General features: G+C 65.2%; 3 protein-coding genes across 3 annotated transcripts; 2 read left to right on the forward strand and 1 right to left on the reverse strand.

Moving 5' to 3' along the window:
- The first annotated feature begins 643 nt into the window (after positions 1-643).
- On the forward strand, positions 644-5656 carry SYPL2 (synaptophysin like 2). The gene is made up of 6 exons (XM_082295990.1): positions 644-790; positions 1452-1523; positions 2876-2994; positions 3663-3864; positions 3947-4138; positions 5297-5656. The coding sequence occupies exons 1-6, from the start codon at positions 740-742 to the stop codon at positions 5423-5425; spliced, it is 765 nt and encodes a 254-aa protein (XP_082152116.1). The 5' UTR covers positions 644-739; the 3' UTR covers positions 5426-5656.
- Positions 5657-6540: 884 nt separating this feature from the next.
- On the forward strand, positions 6541-14304 carry ATXN7L2 (ataxin 7 like 2). Its single transcript, XM_082296033.1, has 11 exons — positions 6541-6619; positions 8750-8824; positions 8937-9041; positions 9259-9424; positions 9507-9769; positions 10987-11069; positions 11155-11381; positions 11865-12045; positions 12195-12316; positions 12963-13752; positions 14111-14304. The coding sequence occupies exons 2-11, from the start codon at positions 8806-8808 to the stop codon at positions 14123-14125; spliced, it is 1971 nt and encodes a 656-aa protein (XP_082152159.1). The 5' UTR covers positions 6541-6619; positions 8750-8805; the 3' UTR covers positions 14126-14304.
- A 2107-nt stretch (positions 14305-16411) lies between these two features.
- On the reverse strand, positions 16412-19038 carry AMIGO1 (adhesion molecule with Ig like domain 1). Its single transcript, XM_082296043.1, has one exon. The coding sequence runs from the start codon at positions 18578-18580 to the stop codon at positions 17090-17092; it is 1491 nt and encodes a 496-aa protein (XP_082152169.1). The 5' UTR covers positions 18581-19038; the 3' UTR covers positions 16412-17089.
- Between the last annotated feature and the right edge of the window lie 2493 nt (positions 19039-21531).

Consider the following 21531-nt stretch of genomic DNA (forward strand, 5'->3'; position numbering starts at 1 on the left):
GGGGCCAGAGCGGGATGGGGCGGGCGCGCTGAGGGGCGCGGTGATGGAGGGGGCGTGGTTTGACCGCGGGGGGCGGGGCCAGAGCAGCAGGGGGCGGGGCCTGCGGGCACGGCGCGGTGCCGGGAGGGGCTCCGAGGAATGGGGTCTCGGGAAGGGGTACCGGGAAGGGGGTACCGGGAAGGGGGTACCGGGAAGGGGTACCGGGAAGGGAAGGGGGTACTAGGAAGAGGTACCGGGAAGGGGTACCGGCAGGCGGTACCAGGAAGGGGATACCAGGCAGGGGGCACCGGGAAGAAGCTACGGGAGGCAGTGTCGGGAAGGGGCTACGGGACGGGATGCAGGGAAAGGAATACCGGGAGGGGGTATATGGCCCTGGAGCCCCGGGGCCCTACGGGCACCCCAGCGCCCAGGACACGGTGCGACGCCGTCAGGCTCCTTGCCGGCCCCGTTACCGGCTCCCGGCGGGCTTCTCGCCTCGTTCCAGCGCTCCCGACTAACGGGGGATCTGAGGGACCGGCGGACGGGCGGCCCCCCCGGGGGGCGCTGCGCGGGCCGGAGGGCCTGGGGGCGGACCGGGGCGGGGGGCTGTCCCGGGGGGGCCCGGGGCCGGCCCAGGGGCGCTGCCGGGGGCGGGGCGGTGCTGCCCGCCCTGGGGGCGGTGGGGTGCCCGGTGGCGGCTCCGCCAGCGGAGCCGTCCCAGCGGGCGGCGGAGGCAGCACCGACCGCCCCCGGCCCGGCCATGTCGGAGCCCGGCGCCCCCGCGGCCGGTGATAAAGCGCCCCGGCTCCAGGTAGGGCTCCGGTGCGTCCCCCCCTCCCGGTGACCGCGGCAGGCTCCCGGTGCAGCCCCTTGGTGTCCCGGCACAGTTGCCCGGGCCAATCCCCGGTGTCCCCCTCGTGTCGCGGTGCCGATCCCCGGAGGAGTCCATGGTGTTCCAGCGCCGACCTCCGGAGAAGCCCACAGTGTCCCGTTGCAGCCGCCCGGTGCGATCTCCGGTGCAGCCTCCCAGTGTGGCGGTGCAGCCCTCCGCTGTTCTGGTGCCGTGGCCGATGCCGTTCCCCGGTCCCCCAGGGCAGTGCCCTGCCCGGGGCAATCCCGTTGCAGCCCCCCCGTTTCCCCGGGGCAGCCCCTCTGTCCCCCGGTGCGGCCCCTCCGGTACCCCGGGGCAGCCCCCGGTGCAGTCCTCCCGGTTTCCCGGAGTGGACCCCCCTCCACCGAGGTTACCCCCAGCCCGGAGCAGGCCCCATTGCAGCCCCCTTATCCCCCGTTGCAGCCCCCAGCCCGGGGCAGTCCCGTTATGGCCACCTGGGGTAGCCCACGGTGCAGCCTCCCCGTGCCCCCGGTAGCCTCCCGCTCCCCCGGTGCAGCCCCCCCGGTTCCCTGGAGCGGTCCCCGGGGCAAGTCCCGGTGCCGTCCTGGTGCTCCCTGGCTCCCGTCACTCTCTCCTGCAGGACCGTGTCCTGCGTGGGCTGCACTGGGGCCGCCTCCAGGAGCCCCTGGGCTTCATCAAGGTGCTGGAATGGGTGAGTGACCCCCAGGGTGTTCCCCTACCCCCGGCCGCATCCCGGGACCCCCCGTCACAGCCCTTTCCCCAGCACTGCTGGGTGCTGCTCCCCAACGACCTGGGTCCCCCCACATTTGGGGTTTGCTTTCCTGAAGCCCCCCCGGAACGAAGGAATCCCAGAGCCCCCCCTGCCCCTCTGGAGCTTCCTGCACCTCATCAGCACCAGGAGTGAAGAACTCCTTTTGGGGGCTCCGGGAGAGGAGGGGAGCAGGGCCACACGGACCCCCGGGTTCAGACCACAAGCCCCTCCCCGGCCCTCCCCAGTGACCTTGAGCAGGTGGCTCTGCTGGGCCGTGCCAAAGGGGACAGTGACATCGGGGTGTCAGCTCCCCGCCATTCCCACGGGCTCAGGGGGCACTGGGTGGGTGGGTGGGTGGGTGGGGAGAGGGACTGAGGGTCAGTGAGCCCCAAGAAGGGGGACCCTGGGGACAGGGGGGGAGCCAAGCGCCCGCGGCTCTGTCCTGTCCTGGCCATGCCATGAATGGCTCCCTGTGAGATTGGATTTCAGGGTGGCATTTCTGCAGCTTGGCCTTGCCAGGGCTGGGGGGCTCCTAGGGGAAACTGAGGCACCGGGGGAGACTCAGCCTTCTTTGGGCATCTCCTACCCGGAGGAGCCAGATTGAGGGGCTTTCCCCCAATCCTACAACTCTTTGGTTTGCATAATCCCACTCACAGAGGCTCTGGGCTCCCCCTGCCATTGAGGTCATCATATGGGATCAAACCCCGTGTGCAAAGACACCCCAGAAACAAAAACGAGGGGGAAATCCCTGGAGGATCCACCAACACTCCTGCTTAAACCCTTGGTGCCACACATGGGGCTGCCCATCCCTGCAGCGTCAGGCCTGGTGGCTTAGATTCCCCATTTCACCCGGGAAGCTGGGAGCTCAGCCAGGAGGAGTTGCGGGAAAACACTTTGAGAATGGTGTTTTCCCGGCACCCTCATCCAAGAGATGAGGGCAGCGTGACTCTAAGGGCAAGGGAGGGCGGTGCTGGCTCCTGGGGAGGGGACAACTCCGGGGGTGCCACCGTGGGGATGCTCCCAGCTGTCTGGAAACCCACTCTGGCACTCAGTACCCTGCCCAAAATTAAGGGGGGGGGGGGTCGAGGTGGGTTTGGCCTTGGTGTCCTCACCCCCCCAAACATGACCTCCATCCTCAAATCCCGGTGCCAGTAGAATCTCAGTAGAATCCCAACAGCCGGGGGGTGGCAGCTTGCCCATTACTCAGCGCCGGGGGTACAACCCACCCCCCAGGGATGAAAGGGGTCCCCCCAGGGCCTCAACCCCCCCAGACCCATTGCCCTCTCCTGTAGCTCTTTGCCATCTTTGCCTTCGGCTCCTGCGGCTCCTTCAGCGGCGAGACCGGAGCCACAGTGAAGTGTGACGGCAGCGGGATGACAGTCATCAACATCCAGTTCGGGTACCCCTTCAGGTGAGGGGGTGCTGAGCCCTGACACCCCCTCAGGACTGCCCCCAGGAAAGCTGGGGCGTGCTGGGTTGGGTTAGACTCCCTTCCTGCTGGCAGGACCTCCATGGGCCCACAGCCACGGTCTCTGCGGTGCCATGTTCAGCTGGGGACCATCCACACCCTGACACCGTGGGACATCCCCTGGCTTCAGTTCCTGATGCGTTCCAGGGGGATCCTTGTTAATCACAGAAGACCGGGCTGGGGAAGGAGGGGAATTCTCATTAATCAGGGAAGACCAGGGGAATCCTGATTTATCTGGGAAGGCGATGATGGAGCTGGGCCAGATGAGAGCCGCGGTTCTAACCCCTTTCCTCTGCCATGGGCCCCATGCCAGGGCACTAGACCCTGGAAAAGGATCCAGGTTATGGAAGTGGATTGGTGCCCTCCATCCCAGGGGCCCACCCCAGCCTGCTTATTCTAGCCACCCCCATCAAACCTTCCATTCCCAGGGGACCACCCCAGCCCTTTTTCCATCCATCCCCGCCATTCCAGGGGACCACCGCAACCTGATTATTCCAGCCATCCCTATCATCACCTCCATTCCCAGGGGACCAACCCTGCATGGTTATTCCGCCTACCCCCACCATCCTCTCCATTCCCAGCCCCCTGACACCCCCCTCCCTCTATCCCAGGTTATACCAGATTCCCTTTGGGATGCCGAATTGTGAGGATGAAGCAGAAGCCCACACCCTGTACCTTGTTGGTGATTTCTCTGCTCCCGCCGAGTTTTTTGTGACCCTGGGGGTCTTCTCCTTCCTCTACTCCATGGCGGCTCTTGTGCTCTACCTCCGCTTCCATTCCCTGTACACCGAAAACACGAAGCTCCCCTTCATAGTAAGGCAGGCTCATCCCTCGGGACACATGGAGCCAGTGCCATGCCAGGATGGCAGCTGATCCCGGTCTCTCATCCTGGCAGGATTTCTGTGTCACCATCTGCTTTGCCTTCTTCTGGCTGGTGGCAGCGGCAGCGTGGGGCAAGGGGCTGAGCGATGTGAAGGCAGCCACGCGCCCCTCCACCCTCATCTCTGCCATGGGGGTCTGCCAGGGTGATGAGGTGCTCTGCAGTGCCGGCACCACGCCGGCCTTTGGGCTGGCCAACATCTCCGTGGTGAGGGCCACACGGGCACACACATGGGCACACGTGGCCAAATGCGTGGAATTGTTTCCTTGGGAGCACAGTTGATGGGGTTCAAGCGGAGCTGAGCCTTCACACACACATGCAGCCCACAGGCTGCAAACCAGTGCGTGTGAGGGCACAGCAGTGCACACGTGTGTTCACGGGACAGCACGCACAGATGCGTGAGCACACCGTGCATGCACAGTGCACACACACAGGTGCACACAGGTGTGTGCTCACACACACACACACACACACACGTCCTTGTGTGCACACACACGTGCCAGACTCCTGAGCTCGGCCAGGAGAGGGCAGTGGGAATGTGGACACACACATGAAAATGTTGGCACACTCATGGAAATGTGGGTGGAAACATTCCACAGCCACCTGCTTTGGTCCCACGGGATGTGGGATCCACCCTGCACCCCCCCCCACCCCCCCCATCCATCATCAGGGACTCCCAGGATGGGGTGGGTGGTGGTGGTGCAGTCCCTGGCATTGGTGTTTGGAATATGTGGGGTCTGTGATGTGGATGGGGGCACAGAGCATGTGGGGTGCATGAGGTACATGGGGTTTATGGGGTGCGTGGGGTGAACTGGGGTGCATGAGGTGCATCTGGCATGTGGGATGCATGGTACCCTGCATACAGGGTCCATGGGTAACACAGGGTGCATGGCACATGTGGGGCACATGGGGTGCATAAGGTGCCTGGGGTGCATGGAGCACATGGGGTGTATGAAGAGTATGGGGTGCATGGGGCACATGGGGTGGATGGAGCATGTGGATTACATGGGGTACATGGGGTGCACAGGACATGGGTTACACACGCATAACATGGGGCACACGGGGTGCATGAGGTGCCTGGAGCACAGTGCACGGGATGTATGGGATGTGTGGGGTGTATGGGATGCACAGGGCACACACGATGCACAGGGTACAGGGGGTGTAAGGAATGTATGGAGTGCATGGGATCCATGGGCTCTGTGGGGTGCATAGGGCACACACGATGCACAGGGTACAGGAGGTGCTTGAAGCTCATGAGATGCAAAAGGTGTGTGGGGTGCTGGCGCTGTGCTCCCCCGAGGATGCCCCGTGGGACCTTCTCCCTTCTTCTCTGTCTTCTCCCCTCTCCCCTTTCCTCTCCTGCAGCTCTTTGGGTTCCTCAACTTCCTGCTGTGGGCCGGGAACTGCTGGTTCGTGCTGCGGGAGACGCCGTGGCTGCGACCGCCCGCGCCCCGCGACAGCGCGGCCGAGCAAGGCGCCATCGACAAGCAGTGACCGCGGGCCCCGAGCCGGCCCGGGGATCCCCCCCGGCCCCCGGCACCTCGCGCCGGCCGCCAGCCCGGGGACGGGGTGTCGCTGTCCCCGGGGTTGGAGCCGCCGGGGGTTCGGATGCTGAAGGGGGACACGGAAGCCCGGGGGTCCCGCTTGTTGTCGGGGGCTCTGTGTGTCACCCCGGGGGTCCAGCTCTGTGTGGGGGCGCATAAAGTCCTGGGTACCAGCTCTGGATTTGGGCTCCTGGTGTCTGCCTCGGGATGGAGGTGCGCACATCCCTGGGTGTCCTGGTCCGTATAGGGATAAACTGGTCCCCATCGCTGGTGTAGGGATAACTGTGGACCTCAGATCAGTATTGGGCTGATGGGGGAGGTCCCAGACAGGCAACAGGGGACCCCAGACCAGTAAAAGGATAACCAGGAACCCCAGGCCGGTATTGGGATAGCAGGGGGCACCACTCCAATGTAGGGATCACCTGGGACCCCAGCCTGGTATGGGAATAATGGCAGGGAGTCCCACTCCATATAGGGATAATAGGGAACCCCAGACCATAATAAGGATAACGGGGGACCCTAGGCTGGTATAGGCATAACGGGAGTCCCCAGCCCCGTACAGGAATAACCTGGGACCTCAGCCTTGTGTGGCAACACCCTGGGATCACTGCCCAGTAGTGATTACTATACCAGACCCCAGCCCGTTATGGGAGTAACTGGGGTTCCGGGCCCGGTATAGGGATAACAGGGAACCCCAACCGAGTATAGGGTTACCAACTGCCCCTAACCTGTTATAGGGACACCGGGTACCCCCATCCCAGTACCGGGATAACAGGAAACCCCAGCCTGGTATAGGGATCACTTGGGACCCCCAGGCCAGTGCGAGATAACGGGTGCCCCCAACTCAGTATCGGGATATCGGGTGCCCCATGCCGGCACAGGGATATCTGCCAGCCCATCCCGCTGTGGGATCCGCGGGTCGGGCCGGGCGGGGGTCGCGCCGGGACTACCGTGCCCGTGGTGCCGCGGGGCGGGCGGGGCGCGCGGCGCATGCGCGGGGCGGGGGCGGCGCGGGGGGGCGGCGGTGCCGCGGCGGCGGCGGCGGCGATGGCGGCGGAGCGGCGGCCGGTGCCCGGCCTGGACGAGTTCGCGGGGCAGAGCTGGAGCGCCTGGGTGGAGCGGGCCGGGCCGCCCGCCGACAGCGGTGAGGGGCGGCGGCGGCGGGGGGGCTTCGCGAGCGGGGCCGCGCCCGCCGACCCCCGGTCCGAGCGCCGCCGCGCGGCGGGCGGGCAGCGGCACCGGGAGAAGGGAGTCCGGCACCGGGAACCGGGAGCGGGGCATCCTGCACCGGGCACTGGGAACGGGGCATCCTGCGCTGGGGACCGGGAACGGAGCATCCTGCGCTGGGCAGTGGGAGACAGGGCACTGGAAAGCCTGTGCTGGGCATGGAGACCTGGCATCCAGCAGCAGGACCTGAGCACACAGCAGCGGTGCCGGGTGTGGGTGCCCGGTGCAGGGTTCCCGGTGCCCAGTTTCTGGTGCCAGGTGCCCGGAGCAGGATGTTCTGGCATGTCCGAGGATGTTCCCGGGCACTGGGAAGTGGACACCTGGAATAAAGCATCCTGTACTAGCACCTGGCACTGGGAACAGGGCAGCCAGACCTGGCACCCGGCACTGGGAACCAGACGTTGGGAAAGGAGCATCTGGCACTGGGCACCTGGAATCTTGCACTGGGCACCTGGAATCTGGCACTGGGCATCCAGACCTAGCACCCAGTACTGGGAACTGGGCAGTGAGCACTGGGCAACACGCACTGGGAGTGTGGCATCCTGCACCAGAACATCCGGAAACAGGAATGGGGCACCCAGAACTGGGCACTGGACAATGGGAATAGGACATCCTGCAGTGGGTACCTGGCACCAGGAACTGGGCATCCCGACCTGGCGCCCAGTACTGAGAGCTGGGCGCCCAGCACTGAGCACTGGGAACTGGGAATGGGCACTTCCTGCACTGGGAATGTGGCATCCAGCACTGGGCACCTGGCACCAGGAATCGGGACTGGGAACCTGGCACTGGGCAGCCAGATGTGGCACCCAGTACCAGGAACTGGGCACTCAGCACTGGGCATTTGGCACTGGGAACAGGGCATCCTGTACTGGACACCTAGCACTGGGAACTGGGAATGGGGCATCCTACGAAAGGTGCCCAATACCGGGAACCTAACACCAGGAATCCTGCGCTGGACCCTGGGCACCAGGAACTGGGCACCCTGTGCTTGCACTGGGAACTGGGCACTAGGCAGCCAGACTGGGCACTGGGAACCAGGAACTGAGCACTGGGCACTGATCTGGCACCAGGCCCCCCAGTCTGCCCACTGGGAGCCCTGTGCCTGTTACTGGGAGCCAGTTATTGGGTGCCTCATCCTGGATTCCAGATCTCCCAGGTGCAGTGGACACTGGTGGGAACAGAGCAGTAACTGGGGAGCCTGGACTGGGAACTGGTTGCCACCATTACCCCAGAGCAGACAGTGGGTACTGGGAGCCTCAGCTGGGGTGCTGGGATACCCTGCACTGGGAACTGGGCAGGGCGCACTGGGAGCCAGGTGCCCCTTACTGGGAGCTTGGCTGTGTCCCAGTGGGCTCTCAGCTCTGGGACTGGCTACCCCAGACTGGGCACCAGTCATGGTGCATCTGAATGGGTCTGGGTGCCCAGTATGGCACAGCTAGATGGCACTGGGCACCCAGTATGGCATGGGCAGGCAGGACTGGGAGTGTATGCCCAACATGGCACAGCTGGGTGGCACTGGTTGCCCAGTATAGCACAGATGTGACCAGGTGCCCAGTATGGCATGGCCAGGCAGGCAGGACTGGTTACCCAGTATGGCATGTCCTGATAGGACTGGGGATGGACTGGGCACCATCACCACTGGCTCAGTGGCCACCAGTCCCCCCAGAGCAGAGCCCAGGACACCGGCCAGGCACAGCCAGTGGAGCCACGACTCTGTGGGAACCAGGGTGTCCCAAGGGTGGCACATCCCGGGACCAGGATGTTCCCAGGCGTGTCACATGCCAGGACCAGGGTTTTCCCAGGGGTGTCACATCCCATACTGGGGTGTCCACAGGAACATCCTACTGGCATTGGGCTGTCAGGATGGGGACCCTGGAGGTGGTGACGCACCACAGGGCGACCCCACTCACAGAATGGATCAGACTCTCTGGTCTAATTTTGCCTGGTTTAATTGTTCCAGGAGCAGGAATGCTGGGACCATCCCTGTGTGGGAGCACCGGGACCATCCCTGTGCCAGCAGCCACTGACAGGATTTTGTCTCTGGCAGGATCAGGGTCAGAGCTGGAGGAGAATGGGAAGAGTGGCAGCAAGAAACTGGACACCATGACCCTGATTAAGGAAGGTGAGCTCCTCTCTTGGGTGAAACCCCGCGTTTTGGGGCTGTGTGAGCCTTCGGGTTGGGATTGCTGTCTGCAGCACCAGGTCTGTGCCAGCTGACTGAGCTCTCCCCACAGACATGGACATCTTCGGGCACTGCCCTGCGCACGACGAGTTCTACCTGGTGGTTTGCAACCACTGCAGCCAGGTGGTGAAGCCCCAGGCCTTCCAGAAGCACTGTGGTGAGCCAGGGAATTCCAGGAATGGCTGTTCCACCCCATGGTGCTGGGAACAGCACTGGAATACCACCGGGGAGCCACCGGGGCTGGCTATGGGGGTACAGCCTGCAGGGGGGCACAGCAGTGGGAGGCCTGGTGTGGGCTAACAGTGGGTTTATCCCATTCCATTCCATCCCATCCCATCCCACCCTGCCCTGTCCCAACCCGACCCTCCTGGCAGAACGCCGGCACGGCCCGCTCAGCAAGCTCTACGCCCGTGCCACCGCGTGCCACGTCGCCGTGAATGGGACCCCCGGAGCAGCCAAAGCGCTGCAGGAGAAGCATCCCGGTGCCCGCGGGAGAGCCCAGCCCCTCCCCGAGCACACGGACAAGGACAACAACCTCTGGTGAGCGCCGGGATGGGCGACGCTGATGCTGTTGTTGGGGTCACTTCGATCCCATCCTTCCTCCCTAAAATTCTCTCCACAGCTTGTTTGTGCCCGTGGTGAACCTGGAGAAGATTCCCAGCATTCCCAAACCGGACGGGCACGGGATCAAGGTGCCCCCCAAAGCCGTCCCCACCAACTCCAAGGAATCCCTGGGGAAACCCGCGGCTGCCGCGGTGCCCAAAGAGCCCCCGGTGCCGGCCGGGGTCGGGGGGGATTCGGCGATGCCGGAGAGCATCCCCGCTCCGGGGGAGAAGGATGTGGGGGCCCCCAAAGCGCCCCCCAGGTCCCACAGGAAGCTGGCGCGTGAGTCCCCCCTTTCCTTGCCGGCCATGGGGGGGGGCGGATGATCCCAGCGGGACATCCTGGTGCCGGAATTCCGGTGGCCAGGTCTAGCAGTGGGGTAGGTACCAGGGGAGTGGCTCCCCCCCCTCTCCTCTGGCGGGTTTGGGGGGGGTCCCTGCCCTTCCCCCAGTTCCGGTCATCCTGCAGGTTTAGGGTCTCCACTTGACTGCTCCCGAGGAATGGCCACAGTGGGAGCTGAGGATGGATCCCCAAATTGCTGTGTGTTCCTCCAAAAATGGGGGTCAAACACATGTCCACCATAAAAATATGGAGGTAGAACACATGTCTCCCCACAATATGAGGGTTGAACTTGTGTCCCCCACAAAAATATGGGAATTGGATATGCAACCCCGAAAATTGTGGGGGTCAAATGTGCATTCCCCCCAAAATATGGGGGTTGGATATGTGTCCCCCAAAGTAGAGGGGTTGAACGTATGTCCGCCCAAAAATATGGGGTTTGGATGTGTATCCCTCTAAAATATGGGGGTCAAACGTGTCACCCCAAAATATGGGTGTTGAATGCATGGTCCCCCAAGATATGGGGGTTGAACACATGTTCCCCCCAAAATATGAGGGTGAAATGTGTGTCCCTCCCAAAATACAGGGGTCAAATGTGTATCCTCTGAAAATGTGGGAGTTGAACACATGTCCCCACAAAATTATGGGGGTTGGACATGTGTCACCCCAAAATATGGAGGCTGGACACATATCCCCCCAAAATACGGGTACCAAATGTGTTGTCCCTCCCAAAATATGGGGGTCAAATGTGTGCATCACCCCAAAATACGGAGTTTGGATGTGTGCCCCCCCCCAAAATATGGGGTTTGGATATATGTCACCCCAAAAGATGGGCATTGGACACATATTCCCCAAAATATGGGAGTCAAACATATGCCCCCCCACCCCCAAAATACAAGAGCCAAACAGACACTCCCAGGTGACAGCAATGCCATTAGCAGGACCCAGGCAAAAGTGGGGAGGGGGGGGTGTCACCCTGCAGAGGGGCAAAAAGGGGAGGGAGCAGCACATGGTGACCCCACCCTCTCAAAGCTTCCCAGGGTTGTGTCCCCCCCTCAGAGCTGCTCCGAGGAGTGGGTGCTCCACGCCCAGCCCTGGTGGGGGGTGTTGGGGTGCCCCCCCGGCACTCCCCAGCACCCGCTGCCTCCATGTCCCCCCAGGTAAGGAGTGTGACCTGAACCGGCAGTGTGGGGTGCGGAACCCCGACACCAACAAGCTCTGCACCCGCCTGCTGACCTGCAAGGTAGTGGGAAACGGGGAGGGGGCACCCCAGTACCCCACCCTGCGTGTTTTGGGGGGGTCCTGAACCCCTCCCTGCTGTCGGCCAGATCCACTCGGTTCACCAGCGCCGGGAGGTGCAGGGTCGAGCCAAGGACTTCGATGTGCTGGTGGCCGAGCTCAAGGCCAGCACCCGCCGAGGGGACCCCCCGAAAGACAGGAGCCCCCCAGAGAAGGACCCACTGCACCTTGCCCTGCAGGACACCCCCTCACTGCTGCAGCCCCCCAGTACCCCTCCCTGCCGAGCCAGGCTGCCCCACTGCCTGCACCCCCCCAGGTGGGCACCCCACGGACTTGGGGGGTCTCCTCTCACCTTTCCCCACCTGAACTGGGGTGGGGGGATGCGGTGAGAGGGCAGGGATGGGAGTGGGGATTTGGGGGGGGGTCCATCTCACTTCCTCCCTGCCTGAATTGGGGGGGAGGGATGTGGTTTGGAACAGGGATTTGTGGGGTCTCATCTCACCAGCTGAATTTGGGGGGATGTGGATGGGAGCAGGGATTTCGGGGGTCCCATCTGGAACTGGGGGGGGTGGCAGGGCAGCAGGAATGTGAGTGAGGAATTGTCTCAGCCCCTCTGCACCTGAATTGGGAGGGGAGGTGGATGGAAATGGGGATTTGGGGGGGGGTCCCATCTCACCTTTCCCCACCTGAATTGGGGGGGGCACATTGTAGGGATTAGGAGTGGGGATTTGGGGGGGGGTCTCATCTCACAGTGACCCCCCCAGTATTGAGCATCCCCAAAACTTCCTCTCCGGTGCAGGGCCCGACTTTCCTCTGACAGTGACCCTGAGGATGCTCCGGCCACCTCTGGGGAGGGGGGCACAGGAGGCTTCCCCCTCCCCCTGCCCAAGGGGGGCAGCCGTGTGTCCAGCGAGGAGAGCGAGGAGGAGGGGGGCGAGGAGCCCCCCCGGACCCCAGTGCGCCCACCACGGCCTCAGGCGGTGAGTGAGGGGAGCCCAGGGTGGGGCGGGGACCCCCAACTCTGCCAGCAACCCATCCACAGGTCCTGTTCCTGGCTCCGTGCCAGGCAGGGGGTTGAGGCAGGGGCTTGGGGGGTGCTGCAGTGACCCTGGCATGGTGCCCCCCCCAGTTCTGCACCTTCGGGAGCCGCCTGGTCACCCCGGGCTGTTACGTGTTCGACCGACGGCTGGACCGGTTCTGCGCCGCGCTGGGCTCCATGCTGGAGCGGCACCTCAGCGCACACAGGTGGAGGTGAGGGGGGTCCCCGGGTGCTGAGGGGGGGCCGGGGGACAAAGTCACGCGGACACAGCGAGGGTTTGTGCTCTGCGGGGTCCCAGCGTGGTGTTGGGATTGGGGGGAGGGAGGAAGGGAGTGGGGATTTGGGGGGGGGCTTGTTGCACCCCCCCCCCCCATTCACACTGGGCAGGGATGGGAGTGGGGAATTGGAGGGGGTTTCATTTCACCCCATTCTGATCCAAACTGATGGGGATAGAGGGATGGGAGCGGGGATTTGGGAACCCTTCCCTACCTGAATCAGGAAGGACTGGGGGGACAAAGATGGGAGTGGGGATTTGAGTGGTCCCATTTCACCCCCTTCCCACCCAAATTGGGAAGGACAAGGTGGGGATGCAGGACTGAGAGCAGAGATTGGGGGGGCAGGGCTGTTTTGCTGCTTCACCCCTCCCTCACCTGAACTGGGGTGGAACAAGGCAGGGGTGTGAATGGGGATTCGAGGGGATGTCCCACCCAAACTCGGGGGACAAAGTGGAGTCGGAGGGATGGGAATGGGGATTTGGAGGGGTCCCATCTCACCTCTCCCCTCCTGAACTGGGGGGATGTGGTTGGGAGCAGGAGTGTCGAGGGTTCCCTATCTCACCCACCCCCTCCCTTCTCACAGGAAGATCCCTCCAGCCGTCGTTCCCCCTCTTCACCTCCCCGCGGCCCCCCCCAGCCCCGCTGCCCCCCTTTACGGCCCTGCAACCCCTTCCCCACCCCTCCGGACCCTCTCAGCGGCGGGGGGCTGCCGGGTCCCCACCAGCCTCACCTACACCGTGGGGTCCCCGCCCGCGGCAGCCGCCTGCAGCCAGCCCGAGTGCGGGGGAGGGGGCACCCAGTCCATCACCTCCCCCCTCCCCGCCAACACCCCCTCGCCCTCCTTCAGCAAACTGCCCCCCACCAAGGCCAGCAAATCCCCGCGGGCACGGGAGGCGTCCGGCGGGATGGACACGGACCCCCGGCCCTGGCAGCCCCCCCTGACGGCCGGCAGCCCCCCTTTCAAACGGACCTGTTTGGGGGACAGCGCCAAGGGCAAAAACCAGGGGTTGACTCCCCCCGGCAAGACGAAACTCACCCCCCCGGCTTCGCCCTCCATCGCCATCCTCAACGGGACCCCGCGGGTGCGCCGGCTGCCCCCCGCCCAAAGCTGCCGTGCCCCCCCCGCTGCCCTGGACCCCCAAACGTCCCCGCTGCACGGGCTGGGGGGGCCCCCCCGGGGGCTGTCCGAGGATGAGGTGAAGAAGCGCAAGAACGCGGCCACCTACTGCCGACCCGTCAAGCCCAAAGCCGCGCCACCCCTGCCCGGCCCCCCGGCCCCCCCCGGCTCCGGCACCTCCGCCTCGGGGGGCTCCATGCGCAGGAAGAAGCCGGGGACGCCCCTGGGTTTCGAGGAGAAGAGGAGCGTCCTGAAGGTAGAGCTGGGGGTGGGCGGTGGGGACGGGTGGTGAACCCCCCTCCCTCAGGGTCACAGCAGGCGGCGGGGTTGGAACAGTGGGATTGGGGTCACTGTGCCCTCAGAGATGCCCTGTGCATGTCCCCCTGTGGGGGACACCATGGTCCAGTGGGGGGACAACCACGGGGACATCCTGCTCTGGGGTGGGGTGGGGGTGGGGAGACACCGGGGGACACCCTGTCCTGTGGGGGGACACCGTGAGGACCTCCCCAACCCCGGGGACACCGTGGGGCTCCCCTAACCTTGCCGAGAGTCCCCATCGGGCCCTGTCCCCCGTGTTCCCCCCGGGGCTGACTCATCCCCTCTCGCCCCCGCAGTCCAAAGCCCATTAACAGAGGGGTCACCGGGGGCCCCGCTGTGTCCTCCCCACCGGGAAACGCCAGAAAACCGATGAAGGGGGAAAAAAAAATCCCAAGGAAACACGAAGGAAAATCCCAAACTTCCAGAAAATACCTCAAAACTCTCAGTTCTGTTCTCTTGCTGCTAAACCGGCCCCGGGAGGGGGGCGGCACTGGGGACCCACCCGGACCTCCCGGGGCCCCTTCGGCCGCGGATATTTATAAGAAACGGTTGTTGCTGTTTTTGTTCTTTTTGTAAAAAAAAACAAAGAGAAAAAAAAAAAGAGTTGCGTGGTGGGAGGTGGGGGAAAGGGGGTGCTGGGGGTCCGTGGGTTTGGGGGCTGTGGGTGATGGGGAGCCAGGGGGTCATTGGGGGATTGGGGGGGCTCAGTGGGGCAAGGGGGTGCTTGGGACCATGGGGAGTTATTGGGGGGCTGGGGGAGTCATTGTGGGGCTGGCAGGGGGTCAGTGCAGTTGTTAAGAGTGTTGAGGGGGCAGTGGGGTCAGTGGGGTACTGGGGGGCTCATTGGGGGGCTGTGGAGGGTTACTGGGGGGTACTGGGGACCAGAGGGGGTCTTTGGTGTGCTGGGGGGGGCTGTGGGGCTGGGCAGGAGTTCATAAGAGTCTTTGGGAGGCTGAGGGGGTCATTGGGGTGCTGGGGGGTTTACTGGGGACTATAGGGGATCTTTGGGGTGCTGCAGGGTGGGCAGGGTCCCATAAGGGTGTTTGGGGGTCTGGGAGTTGGTCAGTGGGGTCATTGAGGTTTTGGGAGTTCACTGGGGTGCAGGGTGGTGGTAAATAGGGTCATTGGGGGGATGGGGAGGCTCAGTGAAGTCATTGGATGGGGGGTACTGGGGACCATAGGAGGTTTTTGGGGTGCTCGTGGGGCATGTGGAGGCTCATAAGGGTGAGTGGCGTTATTGGGGTGCTGGGGGGGGTGTCAGTGGGGCTTTGGCGTGTTGGAGGGGTTAGTAGGCTGCTGGGGAGGGTTAGTGGGGGGTATTGGGAACCATAGGGGGTTGTTGAGGTGCTAGGAGGGTACAGGGGACCATAGAGGATCTTTGGGGACTGGGGGGGGTCAGTGGGGTCATGAAGGGGCCGGGGGGTCAGTGGGTTGCTTGAGGGGGGCCTCAGTAGAGCGGGGAGGTCCTGGGGACCATAAGGGGTTACTGACTTGGTGCTGGGGGGTTAATAGGGAGGTACTGGGGACCATAGGGGGTCCTTGGGGTCCCGGGGGTGTCAGTCGGGTCGCTGGGGGGGTCATTCGAGTGGGGGTGAGCATGGGGCTGGCCGCAGGGGGGCTGCCCCGAATCCCCCTCTCAGCACAGCTCGTCGGGGTCAGGGGGACCCTTGGGTGGGCGCACTGGGGTGACCGGGGTGCCTCCCCCTCCTCCCCCTACCTCCCCCCCTTGCACCCCCGATGGGGGCCGGGGAGGGCAGCAGCGCCCCCCACTCAGCCCTACCCCTCACCCCGGGGGGGTCCTACAGCAGTGTCACCCTGTCCCCACCCCAGCAAGGCGTCCCATCTTGGGGACACCCCCTTGAGTCCCCCCAAACCGGGCGAAGGCTGCGCAGGCACGAGGGCAAACACGTTTATTGGCCACGGCATTGGTGGGCATTGCCCAGTGCGGGGGGTGGGGGGAACGTCCGGGGGGGCACGGGAGACACAGGCTGGGCTGGAATGGGGGATGAGGGGGGCACCACCTTTTTGGGGTGCCGGAGCCCCCGGGTCCCACCCCCTGCGGGGACAGGGCTCTGCTCGCGGCTGCGGGTTGCAGGGGGGTGTCAGGAGGGAGTTGGGGGTCCCCAGGGGGTTGACACACCCCCGGCATCCCCCTGGGGGTGGCACATGCTCCCCGGGGGACTCATGCTTGGCCATGCACATGCCAAGGGGGGGCGGGGAGGGGGGGGTCGGGGCCGCAGGGAGATGGGGTTCTGCTTGGTGCTGCCGTTCCTGGGGGCTCACGGCTGCCACTGTCACTGTCCCTCAGTCCTCCGGTGCCTGGTGGGGCTGGTGCCCTGCAGTTTGTGGCCAGGTTGTCCTCACTTGCCAGAGACTTGCCCCTGTGGTGCTGTGGTGACCTCGGCAGGGGCCAGCAGCGATGCTCAGTCCTCAGTGGTGAGACCCCCAAAAACCAGGGACACGGTGGTGGGAGTCCCATGATCCCTCCTGCCCGGGGACGGGTCACAGCAGGAGACTGTCCCCACGGTGTGTCCCCTCACACCCTTGTCCATTGCAGTCCCACGGTGACCCTGGCAGGGGCCAGGGATGATGCTCAGTCCTGGGGAGTGACGGTACGACCCCCAAAATCTGGGACATGGTGGTGGGGGTCTGGCCACCCTTCCTGCCTGGTGACAGGTTACCCCTTCACATCCTTGTCCCTTGAGGTTGCGCAGTGACCTCGGTGGGTGCCAGCAGTGACACGCTGTCCTGGGGGGCAATGGTGTTGCCCCCCCAAGTTGGGGACACAGCAGAAGGGGTCCAGCCACCCCTTCTGCCCGTGGCATGTCCATGGGGAACAGATGACAGCAGCAGTAGGAACACAGGGTGTCCCAGCAGACTGTCCCCACGGTGTGTCCCCTCACACCCTTGTCCCTCACGGTCCCTCGGTGATTTCAGTGGGGGTGAGGGATAGTGCTCAGTCCTGGGGGATGATGGTGGGACCCCCAAAAGCTGGGGCCATGGTGGTGGGGGTCCGGCCACCTCTCCTGCCCAGGGACAGGTCACGGTGGGAGACTGTCCCCAAAGTGTGTGTCACATCTTTGTCCCTCACTGTCCCATGGTGTCAGTGACCTCGGCGGGGGCCAGCAGTGATGCTCAGTCCTGGGATGTGATGGTGTGAGCCCCCAAGATGGGAACACGGCAGTGGGGGTCTGGCCACCCCTTCTGCCCAGGGACAGCTTGCAGTGGTGGTGGGGGCATGGAGTGTCCCTGGGGACCGTCCCCACAGTGTCCCCTCACACCACAATGGGCGTGTCGGAGAAGACGGAACTCACCGAGTCTGGATCCGACACCTTCCTCTGCACCTTGGGGCCCTGCCGAGTGGGCAGCGCGGGGGTCCCCCCACCCTTGAACCGGCCGTTCTGCCCTGTGCCAGCACTGGAGGCGATGTGGGATCCGCAGGGCTCCCCGGTGCCCCCGGCATGGTTCGGGGTGGTGCTCAGCACCGAGGAGTTGATGCTGTCGTCGCGTGGCGCCGGTGGCTTCTCGGTGCCACGGCAGCAGCAGCAGCGGCACGGGGTGAGGTACAGGTAGATGAGCACCAGCACGACGCTCAGGATGCAGCCCACCAGAGTGGTGTAGGCCGTGTTCAAGGTGTCATGGGGGCCGTGCAGGGTGAAGTTGTGCACCAGCAGCTCCACGTAGAGGGTCTCGTTGAGGAGGGGTCCGGCCACCCAGCAGGCGTAAGTGCCGGCATCCTCAGGGCGCAGCGCCCGCAGCTGGAGGCTGCCATTGGCCAGCAGGACCACGCTGCCGTTGCCCCCATCCCCCAGCACCCGCTCCCCGCCCGGTGTCACCCAGTGCCGGCTGCGCACACCCTGCCACCGGCTGTCACAGCCCAGCGTCACACTGTCCCCAAGGTGCGCCTCCAGCACGGCCTCCTGTGCCTTGCTGCAGTTGAGAGGCTGCTGGCCCGCCAGTGCCAGGATCTTGATGGGAGCAGGTGCTCCGGGCAGGACGCAGCGTAGCTCATCCTGGAAATCCACCACAGCGCTGAGGTGGCGGCGGTGGCCGCGGTCCAGCAGCTGGAAGAGCAGGCAGTCGCAGGCCAGCGGGTTGTTGTGCAGGTAGAGGCGGTCGCGCAGCCAGGCGGGCAGCGCCTGCAGCTCGCCCGCGGGCACGGCCCGCAGCCGGTTGGCCGACAGGTCCAGCAGCGCCAGCTGTGGCAGCCGGGTGCCCTCCCGTAGCAGCTCCAGCGGGAAGCGGGCGATGCGGTTCTGCCCCAGGTAGAGCTTGCGCAGCCGGCCCAGGTTCTCGAAGGCCGTGCGATCCACGGTGGTGATCTCATTGTTGTACAGCAGCAGCACCTCCAGCTCGCCCAGGTCGCTGAACAGGTTCTCATCCAGCGTCCGCAGGCGGTTGGAGGACAGGTCGAGGTGGCGCAGGCGCGGCACGTGGGTGAAGGCCTCGGTGGACACGAAGGCCAGCCCGTTGTGGCTCAGCAGCAGCGCGTGCAGGTGCGGCAGCCGCGCCGGTGCCCAGTCCGCGCGCAGCCGCGTCACGTTGTTGTGACTCAGGTCCAGGACGGCGGTGAAGCGCGGCAGCGGGGCCGGCACCGCGCTCAGGTTGGCCTGAGAGCAGCTCAGCAGGTTGGAGGCGCAGACGCAGCGCGGGGGGCAGCTCCATCCCGCAGAGCCCCGTGGGGACAGCAGGGACAGCGCCAGCAGCAGGGACAGCGGCCCCACGGGGACACTCATGGCCACGCACGGGTGACAGGATGGCGGCATGACCGGGACACGCAGCGTGGAGAGTGGGGGATGCTTCAGTCACATGGTGTCACGATGTGGAGCGGCTTGGTCACCCAGTGTCACTCATAACACAGGGTGGCTTCGGTCACACAGTGTCACAGCAGGTGCAGGGCTCAGGGCTCAGCCCGTGTTACAGTCCAGGGTGGCTTTGGTCACCTGGTGTCACAGCACGTGCCAGGCTGATGGATCAGCTGGTCCAGGGTGGCTTCAGTCACACAGTGTCACGGCAGGCACCAGGTTCTGGGTTCCCCAGGTGTCATGGTGCAAAGTGGCTTGGTCACTTGGTATCACAGTCCGACATGGCTTCGGTCACCCAGTGGCAGGTGCCAAGCTGGTTGATCAGTTGTTGGTCACCCAGTGTCGCAGCATGTGCCAGGCTCAGGGCTCACCCAAGAGTCACAGCACAGGGTGGTTTGGTCACCCAGTGTCGCAGCATGTGCCAGGCTCAGGGCTCACACAATGTTAGCGGTCCAGGATGGCTTCAGTCACACGGTGTCATGGCATGCTCTGGGCTCAGGGCTCACCCGGTGTCACAGCATGTGCCAGTCTGGCTGCTCACCTGGTGTCATGGTGCGGGTGCTTGGTGACGGGTGTCACGGCGCTGAGGGGGGCTGTCACCAAGTGCCACGGTGTGCACCCAGTGCCATTGCCTGGGGTAGCTGTGGTCCCCCGGTGTCACGACATGCAATGGCTTTGTGTCCCGGTGGTCCCTCGCTGTCACGGCTTGAGGGGTTCGGTCCCCTGGTGCCACAGGGTGTCCCTGGGTCACTGCCCACCCAGGTCACGGTGCGAGGTGGCTGTCACGACATGTCCCCACTGTCACGGCCCACCCGGGGCCCGTCTGGCCCGGGGCTCCTGCCTGCTGCCCCCGGCCCGGATCCCTCCGCCCCCCCGGTCCCGGCCGTGCTGCGGACGGAGCGGCGGAGGATGCTCGCTCCCTCTCTCCCCCCCCTTCCTCCCGGGGCGTTAGCGGGGCTGGCCTCGGGCCTGGACCGGGGATGGGGTCGGAGCGTTACCGGGCCCGGTGCGGCGGCGACCGGGCAGGGCCGGGCCCAGACGAACCGAACCGAACCGAAGCGAACAGAGTCAAGCGGAGCCGAACCGAGCCGAGAGAAGCCGAACCGAGACGACCTTAGCCAAGCAAAGCCGAAGGAAGCCGAGCGGGCCGCGCCGAACCAAGCCGGGCCGAACCGGGCCGGGCCGAACGTTCCCGATCTGCCCCGAGCTCAGCCGAGCGGAACCGAGCCCGAGCCGAACGTAGCCGAATCTTTCCGATCTTTCCCGAGCTCAGCCGAGCGGAGCCGAGCCCGACCCGAACGTAGCCGAACGGTTCCGACCCGGCCCGAACGCAGCCGAACCGCCCCGATCCGCCCCGGGACGGGGTCTGGGGCAGGCCCGGTGCGCACGGCCCGTCCCCATTGGCTGGCGCCGCTCTGCCCTCCGCCAATGGCGGCAGCGCGCGGCTTAACCCGCCGAGCGCCGCGGGCGGCACCGGGCCCGGCCCGGCCCCCACCGCAGCCTCAGCCCCAGCCCTGCACCGGGCCCGGCCCGGCCCCCACCGCAGCCTCAGCCCCAGCCCTGCACCGGGCCCGGCCCGGCCCCCACCGCAGCCTCAGCCCCAGCCCTGCACCGGGCCCGGCCCGGCCCCCACCGCAGCCTCAGCCTCAGCCCCAGCCCTGCACCGGGCCCGGCCCGGCCCCCACCGCAGCCTCAGCCTCAGCCCCAGCCCTGCACCGGGCCCGGCCCGGCCCGGCCCCCACCGCAGCCTCAGCCCCAGCCCTGCACCGGGCCCGGCCCGGCCCCCACCGCAGCCTCAGCCTCAGCCCCAGCCCTGCACCGGGCCCGGCCCGGCCCGGCTCCCACCCCAGACCCAACCCCAGCCCTGCACCGGGCCCGGCCCGGCCCGGCCCCCACCGCAGCCTCAGCCTCAGCCCCAGCCCTGCACCGGGCCCGGCCCGGCCCGGCCCATCTCCCACCCCAGCCCAGCCCCGCACCCGGCCCGGGGCCGTCTCCCACCCCAGCCCCAGCCGTATGTCCGACCCCGTCCTCATCCCTGTCCCAGCCCGTCCCCACTCCCCTCTCCATCCCCATCCTCGTTCCTGTCCCGATCCCATCCTTATCCTCATCCCCCTCTCCATCCCCATCTTCCTTCCCATCCCCATCCTCATCCCCCTCTTTATTCCCATCCCTGTCCTTTATCCCCATCCTCGTCCTTATCCCCATCCCAGTTCCCATTTCCATCATCTCAATCCCATCCCTGCCTTTATTCCCCATCTCTAGCCTCACATTTATCTCTCCCCTATCCCCATCCTCATTCCCGTCTCTGTCCTCTATCCCCATCATCCACATTCCAGCCCTGTCCTCATCCTCATCCCCATCTCCCATTCCCATCCTCTCCCCATCCTCATTCTCATCCCTGTCCTCTGTCCCCACCCCCATCATCCCTATTCAATCCCTGTTCTTATCCCCATTCCCATTTCATCCAATCCAATCCCATCCTGGCTCTCATACCTGTCCCCATCCCCATCCCTGTCCTTATCCCCATCATCTCTATCCCATCCCTGTCCCCATTCTCATCCCCATTCCTCTCTTCTCCCCCAACTCTCCATCCCATCTCAGCCCAGCCCTCATCTCTGTCCTATCCCATCCCTATCTCCATCCCCATCCCATGTCAGCCCCAGCTCCACCTACACTCCCAGCCCCATCCCGCTCTCACCCCCACCCCGGCGGCACAGCCCCACACTGCCCATTCCACCCCAAAGTCCTGACCCCATCCCACAGCCCCACCCACTGCCCCTTGGACAGAGGGGACCCCCCTGCCCTGGGCCCCCCCCGAGGGGCACTCCTTGGTGTCACAGCCCCAGCCAGCAGGGAGCCCCGCACCCCCCACTAGTGGCTCTGATTCCCGGTAGTATTTTTAGATCCAAACA

The sequence above is a fragment of the Coloeus monedula genome (assembly GCF_965178545.1).
Source record: "Coloeus monedula genome assembly, chromosome: 23".
Taxonomy (NCBI): Eukaryota; Metazoa; Chordata; class Aves; order Passeriformes; family Corvidae; genus Coloeus; species Coloeus monedula.

What these genes read in the sequence shown, in the direction of transcription:
- SYPL2 (XM_082295990.1), top strand. Translation starts at nt 740, where the DNA reads ATGTCGGAGCCCGGCGCCCCCGCGGCCGGTGATAAAGCGCCCCGGCTC. An exon ending in ATAAAGCGCCCCGGCTCCAG is followed by an intron (nt 791 to 1,451) that starts GTAGGGCTCCGG and finishes TCTCTCCTGCAG; the next exon opens with GACCGTGTCCTGCGTGGGCT. An exon ending in GGCTGGCCAACATCTCCGTG is followed by an intron (nt 4,139 to 5,296) that starts GTGAGGGCCACA and finishes CCTCTCCTGCAG; the next exon opens with CTCTTTGGGTTCCTCAACTT.
- ATXN7L2 (XM_082296033.1), top strand. An exon ending in GGCCTTCCAGAAGCACTGTG is followed by an intron (nt 9,042 to 9,258) that starts GTGAGCCAGGGA and finishes CCCTCCTGGCAG; the next exon opens with AACGCCGGCACGGCCCGCTC. An exon ending in CACTGCCTGCACCCCCCCAG is followed by an intron (nt 11,382 to 11,864) that starts GTGGGCACCCCA and finishes TCTCCGGTGCAG; the next exon opens with GGCCCGACTTTCCTCTGACA.
- AMIGO1 (XM_082296043.1), bottom strand. Translation starts at nt 18,580, where the DNA reads ATGCCGCCATCCTGTCACCCGTGCGTGGCCATGAGTGTCCCCGTGGGG.